This window comes from Phocoena sinus, chromosome 20 (assembly GCF_008692025.1).
Source record: "Phocoena sinus isolate mPhoSin1 chromosome 20, mPhoSin1.pri, whole genome shotgun sequence".
Taxonomy (NCBI): Eukaryota; Metazoa; Chordata; class Mammalia; order Artiodactyla; family Phocoenidae; genus Phocoena; species Phocoena sinus.
Genome location: NC_045782.1, coordinates 10855306 through 10873042, shown reverse-complemented (window position 1 = coordinate 10873042; position 17737 = coordinate 10855306). Strand labels below are relative to the sequence as shown.

Below are 17737 nucleotides of genomic sequence, written 5' to 3'. Positions count from 1 at the left end.
GCTACGGAAGCCTCTGACGGCCAAAACTCCTCTGCACCGTCTTTCTATTCTCTTTTCTCAGGTCTCTCAGTGCTGACTGCACCCCGAAACCCCGGCTTTTGCCCCTGTCTGGTCCCGGCCCCAGCCCATGTGCAGTGGCTGCAGAACCTGCCGCCGCGCAGCCCCAGGACCCTTAGGTGGCTCCGGAGCCTTAACGGCTCCCAACCCGCCCTGCGCCCGTTGCCATGGCGACTGGGCGAGCGGCCGGAAGGGAGGCCTAGTTGCGGCCCCCAGCCCGCTTTCTGGTAGGCGCGCCGCGCCCCAGACCAGGTGGGCTCTGGCCAGAGCTGGGGGGATTGTGGGAAGCCGCGTTAGGAGTCATGGATCTGCGGGAGAGGAGACTTTGACCCAGCGCAGATCCTGCCGCTCGTCGGGCCTAATTACCTTTTCTCCTGCCGAGGCTTTATTGGGGCCCCGGGACCGGGGGGCGGGCGTCCGGGACTGGGCGGGGGTAGGGGGCTGGGAGGGAGGAAGGCTCGGAGGGCTAGAGCTGAGTGTGTGAGTGCGTGTGTGGAGCCGCTCTGGGAGCCGGTGCTGAGACAGAAAGTGCCGCGGGGCTGCGTTGGGAAGGCGGGAGTCGCCCTGGAGCGATGAGTGGGGCGGCTGGCCCAGGGGTCTTGCCGGGGCTGCGCAGGGGCGAGCTAGTGGCGAAGACGCCGGGCCGCTGCGTGGGGCCCAGCAGGTCCGGGCGCGGAGTCCGGCGGCCGTGGGAGAAGAGACGGGGTGCAGGGACGTCCCGAGGCCGTGGAGGGAGGCGCCGGGCGAGGTCCTCGGTGCGGGAGACGCGCTGTGTGAGTGCGGAAAGGCTGCAGGACTGTCGGCGGCCATGGGGGAGGAGACCTGCAGCGGGGACAGCCCAGGCCGCCGGGGCGAACAAGGCTGCGGGGACACCTGGCACGGCAGTCTTGATGGAGGTAGCAAGGGACCTTGGGACTGTGTGGGTGAACGGGGCAGTGGGGGAACCCCAGGTGGTGGGGCCTGTCGGCTCTGTGTGGGTGACTGGCACTGGGGAGGAGGAGGAGACGGCTTATAGGAGCCCCCGAGGCTGTGAGAGAAAAGGTCGTCCGGGATCTACGGGGCATGAGAGCATTCTGGAGCTGTGGTTGAAGGTGCAAGCTATGAGGGCAGCTTCAGGATGTGGGGAAGGAAGCAGAGTCGAGCTCCATCCCGTGTCTGCAGGAGAAGGGCCGGTTGAAAGGGGGGTTCCTGGCCGGGCTTCGTGGGTAGAGACCAGCTGTGGTGGTCTCACCGGACCATGGGTGAAAGGACAGGACAGGCCAGTTCCCCGGGCCGCAGGAGTAGCCATAGCTCCGGACCTAGGGGCAGGCTGTGAGAGGGCCTCAGATTTGTGTGGACAAGGCCAGGCTGTGAGGATGCCACCTGTGGCTGTGCCTGGGACTCTGGAGGCAAGTTCTGGGATTGCCCCACACCCGCGGGGGAGAAGACAAGACGTGGCGGTGCCTGGGCCCGTGGAGGGGATAGGCTATGGGGTTGCCCCGGGCTCTTGGGGAAAAGGGTCGACTGGGGGGGTTCCCGGGGCCACTGTGGGGTGGCCTGAGGCTGTGGAGGTACCCAGAGCTGTGGAGGGAGAGCCAGGCGGCAGGGCTGCTCCAGGTCTGCGGGGGAGGGAGCAGGCAGCGCAGGCGCCTGTGTGTGGGGATACCCCAGGCTTAGGGGGAAGGGGGCGGACCGCAGGGGTGCCCAGAGCTGCGCGGGAGGAAACTCCCTCTGTGGGTGCCCCAGCCGCGTGGCGGAGGAGACAAGCCGTGGAGGAGACAGACGCCGGGCGTCTCCCTGGCCTGTGGGGCACGGGACAGCCCATAGGGGTGTCTTGTGCGACTGGAGCAGGAGCGAGATGTCGGGGTGAGCCAGGATTCGGGGAGAGGGGGCAGGCTGTGTGGGTGGAGACAGGCTCTGGGGGCGACTTCGGGTCCCGGAAAGCTGCACAGCCTGCAGAGGTGTCTGGTCCTGAAGAGCAGGAGGCAGGTCCTGGGGGCGCTACAGGCCTGTGGGACATAGGACAGGCTATGGGAGTACCTAGGCCTCTGGGGCCAGAGACAGGCTGTGGGAGTGTCTGGGGTCTGTGGGGAACGGAACAGCCTGTGAGGGTGTCCCAGGCTCCGATGGTAGCAGGAGCTGTGGGAGAATGGACCATCGGCGGTGGTGTCCCAGGCCTGTGGGCTAGGCAGCAGGCTCTGGGGGCGCCCCCGGCTGATGCAGTGACAGGGGCTGTTGGGGAGGAGACCTGCGGTGGGAATGTCTTGAGTTTGTGGGAAAGGAGGCGGGCTCTGGGGGGGCAAGAGGCTCTGGTGCCTGCAGCTTTAGGGGGACCCGGGTCTGTGGATCAGGAGGCTGGCTGTGGGGATGCCTCATGTCTCTGCATGAGAAGACAGGCCGCGGGGCTGTCTGAGGCAGTGGGGTCGCCAGAGGCAGCAGGTGTGTCCAAGCACAGGAGTGCCCCAGCAGGGGCGCCCACAGCTGTGTGTAAGTCTGGGTCTGGAAGTGTACCTGCCAGGGTGCCTGCCGCCGTGTGGGTGTCTGGCTCTGTGTGTCAGGAAGGTGGCTCCAGGGATGACTTGAACCTGTGGGGAGAGGTTCGTACTACCAGGATACCCTTGGCTTCAGGGGTACCTGTGGCTCCCCAGGGGCTGTGGTCTGTGGGAGAGGATACTGGTTGTGAGGCTTCCCCAGGATCATGGGGAAGGAGACAGAGTGCTAGGGTTCCTGTGGCTGCTGAGGTGCCCATGGCTTCTCGGGTACCTGGTCCCCTGGGGGTGGAGACTGGCCCTGGGGGTTTCTCATGCTTGCCAGGGAGGGGACAGACTGCAGGAGTACTTCTGACTGCAGGGGTGTCCACAGCTGCTGGGGCCCCTGGACCGCTGGTGGGTGATGCCAGCTCTGGAGGTGGCTCAGGGGCATGGAGAACGAGACATGCGACTGAGGTGCCCACTGCTGCCAGGGCTTCAGGACCTGGGAACGGGGAGACTGACTCTGAAGGCGTTGCAGGCCTATGGAGAAGGAGAGCCGATGGAGCTGTCCCTGGGGCTGTGAGGGTACCTCTGTCTTTGGGGGTGCTTGCAGCTGTAGGAGTTCCCACGGCGGGGCGCCGGCCTGCCGCAGTGTGGGTGACTGGGTCTGCAGGAGAAGATCCCAGTATGGCTGTCTCCAGCTTCACGGCGGGGAGGAGGCCGTCCACAGAGGGCCCCGGGGCTCCAGGGTGGGAGACAGGAGGTAGAAGTGTCCTGGGGCTGCCAGGGGGGGTGTCTTACACCTGTGGGCGTGGGACCAGGTTATGGAGCTGCCCAAGGTCTGCAGGGGAAGAGCCGGACTCTGAGAACGTGCCAGGGGTGTCCAGGACAGGCACGGCTTGGGGGGTGAATGAAGCCGAGGAAGTGCCCCCAGTTTCAAGGGAGGAGACAGGCATTGGCCACTTGAGAGATCATGCACAGCAGGGTGGGAGGAGACAGGCTGCAGGAGGGTCTAGAATCAGAGGGAGGGGGAACAATTTGGGAGAAAATTGTGAGGGGGAGGACAGATTGAGGGGTGCATTCCAGTAGATATATAGGGAACAAGTTGGGGGACCCTGGGGCTCTTTGGGAGGGGACAGGTTGGGGGGAGATTTGTCCTGGGTTATGGATGAAGGCACAGGCCGTAAGGGTGTCTCAGGATGGGGGAGAGAGATACTTCCTGGAGATGCCTCACCGTATATGGGATAACACATTGGGAGGTTTTCTGGCACAATGGGAAAGGGACAGGTTGCAAGGAGAGGGGTGTCCCAGGACTTTGTATAGGGGAACGGTTCGGGGTGGGTGTCCCTGGGCTTCGTGTGTGTATGTGCTTGTGTGTGTGTGTGTAGCATCACTCGAGGTATCCTGGAGCTGTGGGGATCACCTAGTTTCTTCCTGTTGGAGAATGGACTGTTAGGCCTTTGGCATCCAGGGGGAAAGTACTGACCACGTACAAGCCACAGATGCCCAGGCCCCAATTCTGCAGGCTCCGTCATTCTGCGGCTCCGGCCCCTGGACTGTGGTGATGTCAAGCCAGTTGGGATTGCCTCACTCGGGTGCTTCCTCCCATCTCCGCTTTTGATTATGTCTCTACAGCCTTAGAAATAAGGAATCTTTATATTTCTACAGTCAGTCTTTAGGCAAATCCAGTCTACAATCCTTGAGTTTATTCAAAAGCTTAAATTAGGGATCTTTAAAAAAACCTGAATTTCCCAGTTGAGTTCCTATGGGACTCTTTGAGAGGGCAAGCTCCCCCATGCAGTTAACACTAGTCAGTTTATGGAAAATCTGCTTAATTCGACAAATGTTGAGTTAAATTGTCCACTATGCTCAAAGCACTGTGTGGGGAATCTCAGAGAAGAGCGAGACAAGGCCCTAACCCTCCAGGAACCTTGTCTAGCTGGGAAGATGAGACAGATACCTGTGAAATAGGTAAATAACGACATGAGCAAGTGTGTGAGTGCAGGGGCAGTAGTGTCTATAAGGAGGCATTCAGAATAGGGAGAGGCACTGGTGCGTGTGTAGTTTACAAAGCGCTCTTATCTGTTAGACACTGTATGTGAATATAGGGTGGGGGGAGTTTGGGGGAAATTGAAGGTGTACAGAGGTCATTCAGCTAGTTAATGGCAGTTCCTGGCGTCAGTCTAGGTACTCCGATGCCACAGGTTTACTTAGAGTCATTCAGAGTTATGTCCTTCTGAGCTACCTAGAAGAGTGAAGTGTACTGCTTTTTGGTTAGTAGTTAGGATTTATTAACGTAGGCTGTATATCCGTAAAACTTCCTTGCGGGAAAGTGCTTGTTTACCATAGCAGAGCTCTGTTTTTGGAATAACGTTTTATCGATGACCTTTGAGATGTGAAATTTGGAATGAAAAGGGCTCAAGAGATAGTCATTAAGCTAGTGTGTCCCCTATTCGCTTGGAAGGTAGAATTTCAAAAGTGTAGTTGCTTTAGCAAGTGGAAGATACTGTTGTATACCTGTCCTTAAGCATTCACTCTGTAGTATGAGGTGGCTGGGGGCTACCACGATATTGTTATATGAGCATGGCACTGTGTTTTACTTACTCTTTCCTTTCGTTTGAATGCAGTTGGTCTGAAAGTACTTTCTTTTATTTTAGGCAATGATTTTAGGAGAGAACTGTTGGCTGATGACTGAGCTTTCACTATTGTACTACACTTTCTGACATGATGGGATCAGGCAGACCAGCCTCAACCTGTGTTCATCTAGCATCTAGTGTCCAACTGGATGGGAGGAGTGACCCCAGGAAACTTCAGACCCAGGTAGTTTCGTTTTATTTTTCTCTTCAGAGTTTTGTTACGAAACATTTCAGACAAAGAAAAGGGCAATGAACACGTTTTAAATCACCTTTTAGATTTAACCATTATCACACCTAAGAAAATGGACAAAAAATAATTCCCTAATATTATCTAAGAACCAGTCTTCATTCAGCTTCACCCAGTTGTCCCCAAAATGTCTTTTCCCCCAGCATTGTATTTACGCAAATCTTCAAACATACAACAAACAGAATTTTACAGTGAACCTGTAGATTCCATTACTATTTCACGTGTTTGTTCCATTGCATGTCTATGCTTCAGTCCATCCCTCTAGAATCCATTCATCAATCCCTCATACTTTTGGACTCAGATCAAAATAAATTTCAGGGGCTTCTCTGGTGGCACAGTGGATAAGAATCTGCCTGCCCAGGCAGAGGACATGGGTTCAGCCCTGGTCCAGGAAGATCCCGCATGCCACGGAGCAACTAAGCCTGTGCGCCACAACTACTGAGCCTGCACTCTAGAGCCTGTGAGCCACAACTACTGAGCCCGTGTGCCACAACTGCTGAAGCCCACGTGCCTAGAGCCCGTGCTTCTCAACAAGAGAAGCCACCGCAACGAGAAGCCTGCACACTGCAACGAAGAGTAGCCCCTGCTTGCCACAACTAGGGAAAGCCCGTGTGCAGCAACAAACACCCAACACAGCCAAAAATAAATAAGATAAAAATAAAATAAATGAATAAATTGCAGACTCTGAGTACCCTGAGTACTTGAGCATGTGTATCATACACTAGAATTCATTCTTTTTTAAAGATTTTTTTTTTTTGGATGTGGATCATTTTTAAATGGTCTGTATTGAATTTGTTACAATATTGCTTCTGTTCTGTGCTTTGGTTTTTCGGCCCGAGGCATGTGGGATCTTAGCTCCCCGACCAGGGATTGAACCTATACCCCCTGCATTGGAAGGCAAAGTCTTAACCACTGGACCGCCAGGGAAGTCCCCTAGAATTCATCCTTTGTTTACCATTTTTTTCTTTTGATGTACATTTTACGTTTGCAACAAATACACTGAAATGTATACATCTTGTCACATTTGCTGAGTTTTGACAAGTGTATACACATGTGTATACACATGTATAACCCATGTATAATACCGCTATCAAGATACAGATCATTTACATTACCCCAGAAAGTTCTCTCGTGCCCCTTCCTAGTCAGTCCCACCCCGGCCCTCCACAGGCAACCACTATGCTGATTTTTTTTCAACATAGATTAGTTTTGTTTGTTCTAGAGCTTCATGTAAGCAGAGTCATATACTGTGTACTCTTTTGTGTGAGGCTTCTTTCACTGGGTATGATGTTTCTGAGATTTGGTGTAATATTTCTGAGATTCATCCACCTTGCTGCATGTATCAGTAGTTTGTTACTTTTGAATACTGAGTAGTATTCCATAGTAAATGTGTACCACTGTTTATTCATTCTCCAATTGATGGATACCTGGGCTGTTTGGGTCACTATGAATGAAGCTGCTATGAACATTCTTGTACAGATCTTTTTGTAAACATGTTTTCATTTCTCTTGGGTAAATACCTGAAAGTAAAATTGCTGGGTCATAGGGTAGGTGTATGTTTAGTTTTTTAACAAACCAACAGACCTTTTTCCAAAGTGGTTGTACCATTTTATTTTCCTACCAGTAATGAATGAGAGCTCCAGTTGCTCCACATCTTTGCCAGCATTTGCTGGTGTTTTTTAATTCTATATATTTTTTAATTACACCATTTTGGTGGGTGTATAGTAATATCGCAAAGAAAAACTTTTTTAAAATTTTGACATAATTTCAGACTGACAGAAAAGCTGCAAGAATAGTACGCAGAATTCCTGGATACTCTTCTCCCAGATTCCCCAAATGTTAGCATTTTATTACATTTTCCCTCCCTCTCTCTCTTCCTCCTTCCTTTTTTTTGTCTCTCTCTGCTCACTACACACACACACACACACACACACACACACACACACACACACAATTCTAAACTGGTTAAGAGTAAGTTACAAACATGATGCCCTTTTGCCCCTAAGTACTTTTGCTTGTATAATCATGGTACAGTGATCAAAATCAGGAAATTAACATCAAATGATGCTATCATGTAATCTACAGACCTCACTGAGATTTTGTTAGTTGTTCCAATAATGTCCTTCATAGTGAAAGAAAATCTAAGATCATGAGTTTCATTGTCATGTTTCTTTAGTTTCCTTTAATCTGAATGATTGTTGAGTCTTTGTATTTCATAACATTGACATTTTTGAAAACTACAGGCTTGTTATTCGAGGATTTCCTCTCATTTTGGGTTTGTCTGAAATTCTCTTATAATTACGTTCAGGTTATGCGCTTGCGGTGGGAAAACCACCGAGGTGATGCTGAGTTCTTCTCAGTGCATCATATCAGGAGGTACACGCTGTCGATTTAGTCCCATTACTGACAATGTTAACTTTAATTATTTGATTAAGGTGGTGTCTGCCAAGTTTTCCATTGTAAAGTTACTCTTTTGCCTTTTGTAATTGGAAGTATCTGTCTTTGAGACTATGTTAATATCCTTTTGTTCCCCAAACTTCATTTGCTAGTTTAGCATTCACTGATGGTTTTTTTTTTTAATGGTGGGAGTATGGTTTATTAAGCTGTGCCTTAGTACAGGCGCTGGGGCTTGCTCATGGTGCTCTGAATGTACAGAGCCCGAACGTTCCGCCAGTTTTTCTTGAGCAACGACACCAGGAAGCTGACAGCTAAGTGGATGTTGTACGCAGGCTCATCATCTGTCATTTTCATGTGGCCAGCAGCCACCGCCAGACACAGCACCTTCTTCATCTGGAACTTGACTGCGGACTTCACTTCATCAACTTTGGCTACCATGTTCTCATTGTGGGTCAGCAAGGAAGGGAACTTGCCAGCCTTATTCAGACCTGGGCCCAGGATTCGTGGGATCTGCTTGATCATAGATTCTGAAGCCAAAAAGGCATCATACTTCTTGGCCAGCTTCCTGACCAGTTTCTTATGCTTGCTCAGTTTCCTCAGGGCCTGGGTGTCCACGCGGGGGATATCCACAGCCTCGGCCTCATCACAGTGCTGCTGGTCCCCCAGAACACATACGGAAAACTTGGGGCGGGGAGTGGACTTAAGCCTGACGGTGCCCGAGAAGCGTTTGTCCTTCTGAGAGTCATAGTTCTTCAGGCTGATCTGAAGCTCCACCGTCTCCAAAAACTTCTGGCGTTTGCGCTGGTTCTCGTGCAGGACTTCCTGCACCACCTCGTAGAGGGAGTCTCGGGAGACTTTGCTGCTTATGGCCCCTCGCGCCACAATAACCGGAAAAGAGCTCATGGATGATTTTTGCCTGAATCAATTTTTTATTATGATGTGGTGGTGACTTATTTATTTATTTATATCAGAGCAGACTTTGAGAGTGTTACTTAATTCAGTATGATATTCAAATGGTCTCAGGGGCCTCCCTGGTGGCGCAGTGGTTGAGAGTCCGCCTGCCGATGCAGGGGACACGGGTTTGTGCCCCAGTCTGGGAAGATCCCACATGCCGCAGAGCGGCTGGGCCCGTGAACCATGGCCGCTGAGCCTGTGCGTCTGGAACCTGTGCTCCACAACGGGAGAGGCCACAACAGAGAGAGGCCCGCGTACCGCAAAAAAAAAAAAAAAAAAAAAAAAAAAGGGTCTCTGATTTGGCCAGTGAAATGAGAGTCACTTCAAGCTGATTCTAGTGTCCCTTTCATGTTTCCATCAATCTTCGACCACTTTTTGCTATAAAAAGATATTCCAGGCTCAGCATAATTTTCCCCTGTCCCAGCCCTAGAATCAGCTATTTATCAAAGGAGACTTCATCCCTTTGGTGGAGAACGGATTTTAGGAATCAGTATCCAGGTACTAGATGTGCTCATTGGTTCTCGGATGTCAGTGTTTCTCTTATATGCCCTCCCAGAGGACATAATTGGGAAATAGTTACATATACTTGTGTGCCTGTACACACATTTGTATGCAGATCTGCACTTCCTCCTTCCTTCTCCCCTCCTCTGTCTTACTCCATTCTTTCCTCCCTTTCCGTGTGTCTGTTTGTCTACCTGCCTATCTGTCTATATTAAACCCATGAGTTCACACAGGTATCTCCAGTCCAATCCAACACTTCCCATTTGTAACTCCCGTATTCAACAGTGTGAAACCAGTCTCCAGTTATCCACAGTATGCGTATTCATTTGCTCAATCCTAGAATGTACAAAACTGTTTGAGAATTGCAATCCATGCCTCTGCAAAAAAAGAACCCTACAAATTAGAGTTCAGTATTTGTTTAGAGAACTTTTTGTCTTTAGCCTGAGGGCATATAGTCCAAATGCTATGTTCAAAAGTTAATTGGGTTGATTTTTTTTTTTTAAACCTCCACTTTTTAGTGTGGTTATGTTAGTCATTTGAACTTCATTTTGGTTCATTGGTTTCTGTTAGTATTTATTTTTAGGGTTTTTCTTCATCCGTATGAATTTAATTTATTATCTTCCTCCCTTTCTCCCTCCCTTCTTCTTTTCCTTCCTGTCTCTCTAGTATATGGGAAACATTAATGTGGTTCCAAACAAACGTGTGCAAAAGGGAACATTCAGTGAAGTATTACCGCCCCCCCCATTCCCTCTATCCTTTCCACCCAATTTCTACCCACACCCTGTAGATACCTAATCTTATTATTCTCTGATTTTTCTTCCCTTTGTTTCTTTCTGCACAAATGATCAGATGTATGTGTGCTTTCTCATGAAGTACTTCTCCCCTTTTTTGAAGGGTGGAGTATTACAGATACTCTTTTTTGCACTTTGCTCTTTTCACTGAACAGCATATCTGAGAAATCCCTCTGCATGGGTTCATACATATCTTCCTCATTCTTCTTAACATCTCCATAGTACTCCTCTGTGTGGATGTAGCATAGTTTCTTTTGTTTTCTTTTCTTTCTTTCTTTCTTTATTCATGGCTGCGTCGGGTCTTCGTTGCTGCGTGTGGGCTTTTAGTTTCAGTGAGTGGGAGCTACTCTTTGTTGCGGTGCACAGGCTTCTCATTGCGGTGGCTTCTCTTGTTGGGGAGCACGGGCTCTAGGCACGTGGGCTTCAGTAGTTGTGGCACACGGACTCAGTAGTTGTGGCTTGAGGGCTCTAGAGCACAGGCTCAGTAGTTGTGGCACACAGGCCTAGTTGCTCTGCGACATGTGGGATCTTCCTGGACCAGGGCTCGGACCCGTGTCCCCTGCAATGGCAGGCGGATTCTTAACCACTGTGCCACCAAGGAAATCCAGGATATAGCACAGTTTGAGACATGCTTCTACATAGGCATTTAGGTCAATTCCAATACTTGGCAGTTACAGTAGAGCAGTGAGTAGCCCTGTGCGTATGTATTGTTGGGGGTGTATCTTCAGGATAAATTCCTGGAAGTGAGACTGCCGGGTCAAAGGCAAACGCATGTGTGGTTTTGTTTGCTCTTGCTGGAGTCCCGTCTCTGAGGGTTGCACTCCCACCAGCATCCTGTGAGAAGGCCTGTTTTCCCAAGTCTTGCCAACAGCATGTGTTGTTATATCTCTTAATTTTTGGTGATCTCTTGCTGTCTCAGTGTATTTTTAATTTGTGTTTTTATGAACTTGACGAACCTTCCATATATTTAAGGGCCGTGTTTCTTTTTTTGTTGTTGTTAGTTGTCTGTTATGTGTTTTCACCATTTTCTACTGAGTTTTGGTCTTTTTTCATCTCAATTTACAAATATTTTTCTTCCAGTTTTTCAGTTCTTTGACTTTGTTTATGGTGTTTTTAAACCATAAAAAACAGAAATTGTTTTAAATTTTTTTATTTTAATGTAGTAAAAATTATCACTCTTTTATTGCATATGGATTTTGAGTCACAGTTAGAAAGCCTTTCCCTATACCCAGGTGAAAGAGGAATTCATTCATTCATTTTTTTTTTTTCTAGTACTTATATGAAATCCCCTAGGTATTTTAGGTTATTTTTACTTTTGGGGAAGATTTCTCCAATAAGGCCATAAGTTCCAAGTATTGTTCCTCATTCTGTGCACCTTTCAGATGGTAATTCTTTTTTTTCTCTCTCATCTCTACTTTTTTTCCCTAAAATACTTTCCTGAAGTTTTATCACACTGGGTTAGTTTAAACTAACTCTTCATACACGTGACTGTATAAACACATGTTCTTGTGTGTGCTGTGAGAGTTGGGGCGGCCGTCTCAAAAATAAGGCATCATAGCACAGGCTGCACTGGGTTTGCACGCACGGATTCTCCTAGTGCTATTTACCTGCCATGGACAGGTCCAAAGCCACAGAATTGTTTGCTCCCTTTGACATAGTAATTGCAGAACAGATCATTTATCCTAAGGAAATAATTTAAAAAGAGAAAAAGACTAAATGCATGGGAATATTAATTGAAGTAATATTTCTATTAGTGGAAAAGCTGAAACAGTCTGTTTAATAATAAGGTTATAGTTAGGTTAAGCATGAAAAGGCCATTCATTGGATTTTGGAAAGTGCAACTGTGAAAAATAATGAAAACTGTGAGAGTATGGAAACATGCCTATGTTTGTTAAGTGAAAAAACAAAACCTGTGTCTATCATGATTATAACTAACAAACATTTAAACTTGCCTAAGGGGGCTTCCCTGGTGGCGCAGTGGTTGAGAGTCCGCCTGCCGATGCAGGGGACACGGGTTCGTGCCCCGGTCTGGGAGGATCCCACATGCCGCGGAGCGGCTGGGCCCGTGAGCCATGGCCGCTGGGCCTGCGCGTCCGGAGCCTGTCCTCCGCAACGGGAGAGGCCACAACAGTGAGAGGCCCGCGTAACGCATAAAAAAAAAAAAAAAAAAAAAAAAAAAAAAAAATAAACTTGCCTAAGAAGGTGAAGTGGACTGTTTAGAGCAAGATGCACTTAGGTGTAGGATAAGAGATGTGGTCTAACCACCAGATGAAAAATCTCAGGAAGAGTATTGTCAGTGGCTTAGGTTCTGTGTGGTGCATCTGTGGAGCAATTTTCAGGAACACTCATAATGAATTGTACTGATCACTTGCTGGAAACTGACATTTTGATACAGGGCAGAAGTCCATCACTGGGGAGCTGAGGAACTTACTGGTTCTGTTTGAAGCTTTCTGAGTTGACTTTGTGAGGAGGATTCTAGTATGCTACTAGTAAACCAGAAGGATAATACTGGGGACTGGGTGATGGTAGGATAGAACCAGGGGTGTGTGGTTAACTCAGGGGTGTGTGAGAGTAGCTGATTCTATCAGTACAACAGGAAAATACCTCTTAGCACTAATAATCGTGTGGGTGAAATGTTAGAAACTTGATTATAGGCATATACTAACTATGCAATATGTCATTTTTCTAATGTGCGCTTGCTTTTATTTTTTTTTTTGAAGAACCAGCTGCAGTTTAATAGGAATGTTCCGACACATTCAAGCAACTTGGCAATCCGATATTCTTGCCCACATGGGATTAGAATTGAAAAACTGAAGCACTCATACAATGAGTCATACCATTGTAGAGATTCAGGTTTTAGAAACGGTCCTGACGTAGGCAGTTCTGTTTCATTTTCTGTCATATCAGAAGAGAGACTTAGCTATGCTGTCCATCTAGCCAAAAGAGATGTAAAACGAAGACAACTTGAAGAACACGTAAAAGAACACCATCTCAGAAGTCAGCCCCAAATCCTTCAGAAATGTGGACAGTCTAACCATAAAATATCTGACCATAGAGTGGAAAGGAAGGAATCAAAGAGTCGGGAAGTCTGTCACGGCAGCAACCAGCCATCCAAAGTAGAAATTTCCAGCTCAGGTGCCAAGGTATACCTGTACACATCTCATCCGGGACAGTCAGACCTCACCATGCCAAAGTCGCCACCCACTCGTGATCCAGGACTTCAGCCACATGCCAGGATAGGTGACCACAAAAGCCTATGTGGACACAAAAGCCTGCTGGAAGTTCAGCGACTCCAGAAAGAATTGAGCAGTTGTATCCATAAAATTGAAGAATTAACTAAAAAAGGTGAGAAAAATTGGACTCTTGACTTCGAAAAGATGCTATGAGAGGGTATAGTCCAAATACATTCTTCGGGATCCCCGCCCCCTGTCACATTCCATTGTCTCCTGTCACTAGAGTGAGCGCTCATGACAAGACAGGTGGACTTGGAGTTTGACCAGTGTCTTTTTTTCTGACGAGTTTGTCCTGCCCTAGCCCCTCTTTCCAGCAGAAGCACCTGAAAGAGCCTCTTTTCCTTAGGCTGTACTTGGTAAGTCGACTGACTGAGGGCCCCGCCTAGTAATTGCGGTACCTGTTGTCTGAAGCTTAGGTCTTCTAGCACCTGAGTGCAAATTATCCTGTAATGTTTTGCTTCTGTATCCAGAAGTCCTTCTGGAAAAATTAATTTGTTCAGAAAAGAGCATAATACCTGTATATTATAGCTAAAACCAGTTCTGACTTAGGCAATGGTTAGATGAGTACACAGCAGTGATGGGGTGTTATGGATATACATATAAAATATCTGACCACAGGGTAGAAAGGAAGGTGTGTAATCCTCATATACTGTTCTCTACAGTTTTTCAGTGTTCCCTATGCCCTTGCATTTCCCTGGGGAGTAGAAGATTGATTGCACATGGAAAATTTGGGGTTACCATAGCTAACAAGTAGGGGGATCAAGCCTAGCTTTCAGACTGCAAGGAATAGGGAGTTAACATGGAAAGGAGCTACTGTGCTAAGATAACACATAGTCTATAATGATCTTTTGCACTATAAAGTCAAGTAATGTATGCATATGTGTGCGTATGCATGTTACGTAAGGAATTTAAGGTGCCTTACAAAAACAGATTGAATAAAATAGAACAAAAATATGTAAATGAGGATATTTTGGCACAGGAAAAAATAAGGAAAGGAAAAATAAGATTTATTAGGAACGGGTTACAGATTTGTTTCTGAGCTTCCTCACAGTCAGCTCACCAGGAAAATGTGATCAATTGCAGAATTTACAGAGAAAAAAACAGTTGTATGAGGAAAAAAACTATACCACGTATTGAGGCTGGAAAAAAATTTGTTTCTGGTGGGTCTTCATAAAGAGTATGTTATGTAATATGAACAATTTGAAAACATTCCTACATCAGAATAGCAGCAGTGTTTTGGCTTGTTTCTCCTAACATCGCTCAGTGGCGGTCTGTGGCATGACCCCACAGTATAGTTTGGTAGAAACCATGATGCCAGGGGAGCAAAGCCACGAGGCCCGCTGCTCTGGTGATGGGGCCTCATACAGGGGACCTTTAAAGCTGAGCTGCTCAGGCAGTCTTCCAGAAACAGTTCCTTTGAATGAATCTTTTGAAAACGTGGAGCAGCAGTGTGTACGAGGGTGTGCTTCCTGACAAGTAAATGAAGACTTGGGACACGCAAATAATTTTAGCCCTTGGTGTCTTAATATGCTGGAGAAAGGACTTCTCATCTGGGTTCAAGATAAGAGAATGCAAAAGAAGTCTTGCTAAACATAAAAACAGGTCAATAAATGGTTTTTTTAAAAAATAGAAAGCACGTGACTTCCCTGGTGGTCCAGTGGTTAAGACCCTGCACTTCCACTGCAGGGGGCGTGGGTTCCATCCCTGGTCGGGGAGCTAAGATCTTGCGTGCCACGTGACGCGACCAAGAAATTTAATTTAAAAAAAAAAAATAGAAAGCATTATAGATTTGGGTTCAATAGAAAGAATTTAAGAATAGTAAGAGATGCATAACTGTGGTATAGGCTGTCCAGTGAGATTTGGTTCAGGGAATTCCTGCCTGGAGGGGAGCTTGATCTAGTTAGTCTTCATGCCTCTTCCATCTCTGAGTCAGGACACAGGCCCACTTGCTGGTTCCTAGTTTTATGGCTGAGGAAAACTGAAATTTTTTGGTTATGACAGCTTCATTTTTTTTCTTAATAAAACTAGAGATTGTCAACCTCATTATCTCTTTGAGTAATTGAAGTTTTTATAAGTTTTTAATGTGTGGTTTATAATCCACTTTTGGGGGAAAAATATTTTCAGATCACATGGAAGAAGCTTTGGATCCAGATGAAGAGCAGAGAATCCGTGTCAGGAGGAAGGAGCAGGCCGTCCGTTCTGCCCGAATGCTCTACGTCCTCCAGCAGCAGGTGAGGAGGCTCAGGGACCGGGGACCTTCTCAGGGAATTCCTGTTTTCCTTTTGTCTCAGGAATATCGGCACCAGGTATCCTACATGAATTCTGATGTGTTTGTGAGGCCGAATTTCCTGAACACGTGGACAAATAATTCTGCTTCTCGTCCTCAGCCTTTATGTGTGTTTGTGTATTATGTGTATATGGCCAAACTATTTTATTTTTATCTTTTTAAAAAATTTTTATAATTTATTTTTGGCTGCCTTGGGTCTTTGTTGCTGCGCACAGGCTTACTCTAGTTGCCGTGAGCAGGGGCTACTCTTTGTTGCGGTGCGCGGGCTTCTCATTGCGATGCCTTCTCTTTTTTTTTTTAATAAATTTATTTGTTTTATTTATTGACTTTTTAAAAGTTTCTGGCTGTGTTGGGTCTTCGTTGCTGTGCACGGGCTTTCTTTAGTCGTGGTGAGTGCGGGCTACTCTTCGTTGTGGTGCGCGGGCTTCTCATTGCAGTGGCTTCTCTTCTTGCAGAGCGCCGGCTCTAGGCACACGGGCTTCACTAGTTGTGGTGCGCGGGCTCAGTAGTTGTGGCTTGTGGGCTCTAGAGTGCAGGTTCAGTAGTTGTGGCGCATGGGCTTAGTTGCTCCAAGGCATGTGGGATCTTCCCGGACCAGGGATCAAACCCGTGTCCCCTGCAATGGCAGGCGGATTCTTAACCACCATGCCACCAGGGAAGTCCCTGGCCAAACTCTTTAAATACTGGGGGATTTTTTGTTTTTGTTTTTGTTTTTTTCTTTACTTTTCGAGGTCATAGACTCTGGAGAATCTGTTAAGAGCTATGTGTCCTTTCCCCAGAAAAAAATGCTTATACAGCCCATATTTTTGCAGATAAATTTAAGTGGATCAGTTACCCTGAAACCTGTGGTCCCCAGTAATGCACCTTATAGTCTTAGAGGATAGGGACCTTGTTAGTTTCCCATCTGTCTCATGTTTATTGTGTATTAGAAGCTTAGTAGATAGTAAATAGTTTAATTGTCTTTACTAAGTAGTAAAGAGTGAAGAATGTGTTAAGTGTCTTTCAGGACACATGGAGTGGCCGATAAGCAGGCATTTACATTTTTTACATTGTGGATAGAATTTTTAAATGTTTGTTTTAACTTTAACGCCTTACTCATTAGTAAGCCTTGAACTCATTTCTGGCCACTTAGCTCACGTGTTAGCCTTACTGCTGAACCCAAAACTGGACTGTTTCATTTAAAAGATAACGCCTGAGTTAGATTTTGTTTTGTATTCTTGTTGGGTTCATTTTGTTTTTTACTCTGCGCTGCTGCCATAAAGATTGTTCTGAAACATGAATCAGAGCTGTGCTCGAAAGGTTTGATTGGCTCGCTGTTCCTTAGAGGGTGGAGGCTGGATTCTTTAGCCACAGCACTGAAGACATCCTGATTTGGCCCTCCTACCTTTCCAGAGTCACCTTCACCTTCACTCCTTCATGTTAAATTCCTCTTACATTGGGGACCAAGGGATGGAAGGTGAACCCTGTGCTCTAGTCACCATCTCGAACTGGAAACCAGTAGCTACTTTGGGGGTGAATGAAGAGCCTTGTTTCATTTTCAAGTGACTTGAATTAATAAGGGTTATATTTGGGACTTCCCTGGTGGCGCAGTGGTTAAGAATCCGTCTGCCAATGCAGGGGACACGGGTTCGAGCCCTGGTCCAGGAAGATCCCACATGCCGTGGAGCAACTAGGCCCGTGCACCACAACTACTGAGCCTGCGCTCTAGAGCACGCGAGCCACAACTACTGAACCCCTTGGACCTAGAGCCTGTGATCCACAACAAGAGAAGCCACTGCAATGAGAAGCCCACGCACCGCAACGCAGAGTAGCCCCTGCTCGCCACAGCTAGAGAAAGCCCGCAGCTACGAAGACCCAACGCAGCCAAAAAATAAATTTATAAAAAATAATAGTGATAATGGTTATATTTGGACAAGAGAAAATGTATCCTTTTCTACAGAAAAGATCAGTGGAAAGGTACGAAGTTTTCATTTCTCCCCCCTTTACAAAACAGGTTAAAGAAATCCAGGAAGAATTGGATAAATTGAGTCCACATAAAATTAAACATACTAAGAAGGTATGACGCAATTTAATTACGATTAATACTACTTATAAACTACATTTCCAGTATTTTGTTAGTATTATGTGTGGGTTCTCTGCACTAATATTTTCAGTGCTTGTAGAAACCTATTAGGGAGTGAGCAT

General features: G+C 47.3%; 2 protein-coding genes across 11 annotated transcripts in view; one reads left to right on the top strand and one right to left on the bottom strand.

Annotated features, from left to right (window-relative positions):
• Positions 1-169: 169 nt before the first annotated feature.
• KIAA0753 (KIAA0753 ortholog) overlaps positions 170-17737 on the top strand; it is a 60866-nt gene continuing 43298 nt past the window's right edge. For 4 of the 10 annotated variants that reach the window (XR_004347634.1, XM_032617360.1, XM_032617355.1 and 1 more), the window contains exons 1-5: positions 521-4478; positions 5165-5327; positions 12754-13378; positions 15391-15497; positions 17547-17609. Coding sequence is in view for 7 of the 10 variants with exons in the window: in XM_032617360.1 (XP_032473251.1) it covers positions 5232-5327; positions 12754-13378; positions 15391-15497; positions 17547-17609 (891 nt within the window). In the remaining 3 variants the exon portion in view is untranslated. Of the gene's footprint in view, positions 310-520; positions 4479-5164; positions 5328-12753; positions 13379-15390; positions 15498-17546; positions 17610-17737 lie in introns of those variants that run through there. The other 6 variants (XM_032617358.1, XM_032617356.1, XM_032617359.1 and 3 more) reach the window with 6 other exon arrangements.
• LOC116746115 (60S ribosomal protein L10a-like) lies at positions 6914-8996 on the bottom strand. Its single transcript, XM_032617376.1, has one exon. It carries the CDS (start codon positions 8688-8690, stop codon positions 8001-8003), a length of 690 nt encoding a protein of 229 aa, XP_032473267.1. The 5' UTR covers positions 8691-8996; the 3' UTR covers positions 6914-8000.

What these genes read in the sequence shown, in the direction of transcription:
- LOC116746115 (XM_032617376.1), bottom strand. Translation starts at nt 8,690, where the DNA reads ATGAGCTCTTTTCCGGTTATTGTGGCGCGAGGGGCCATAAGCAGCAAA.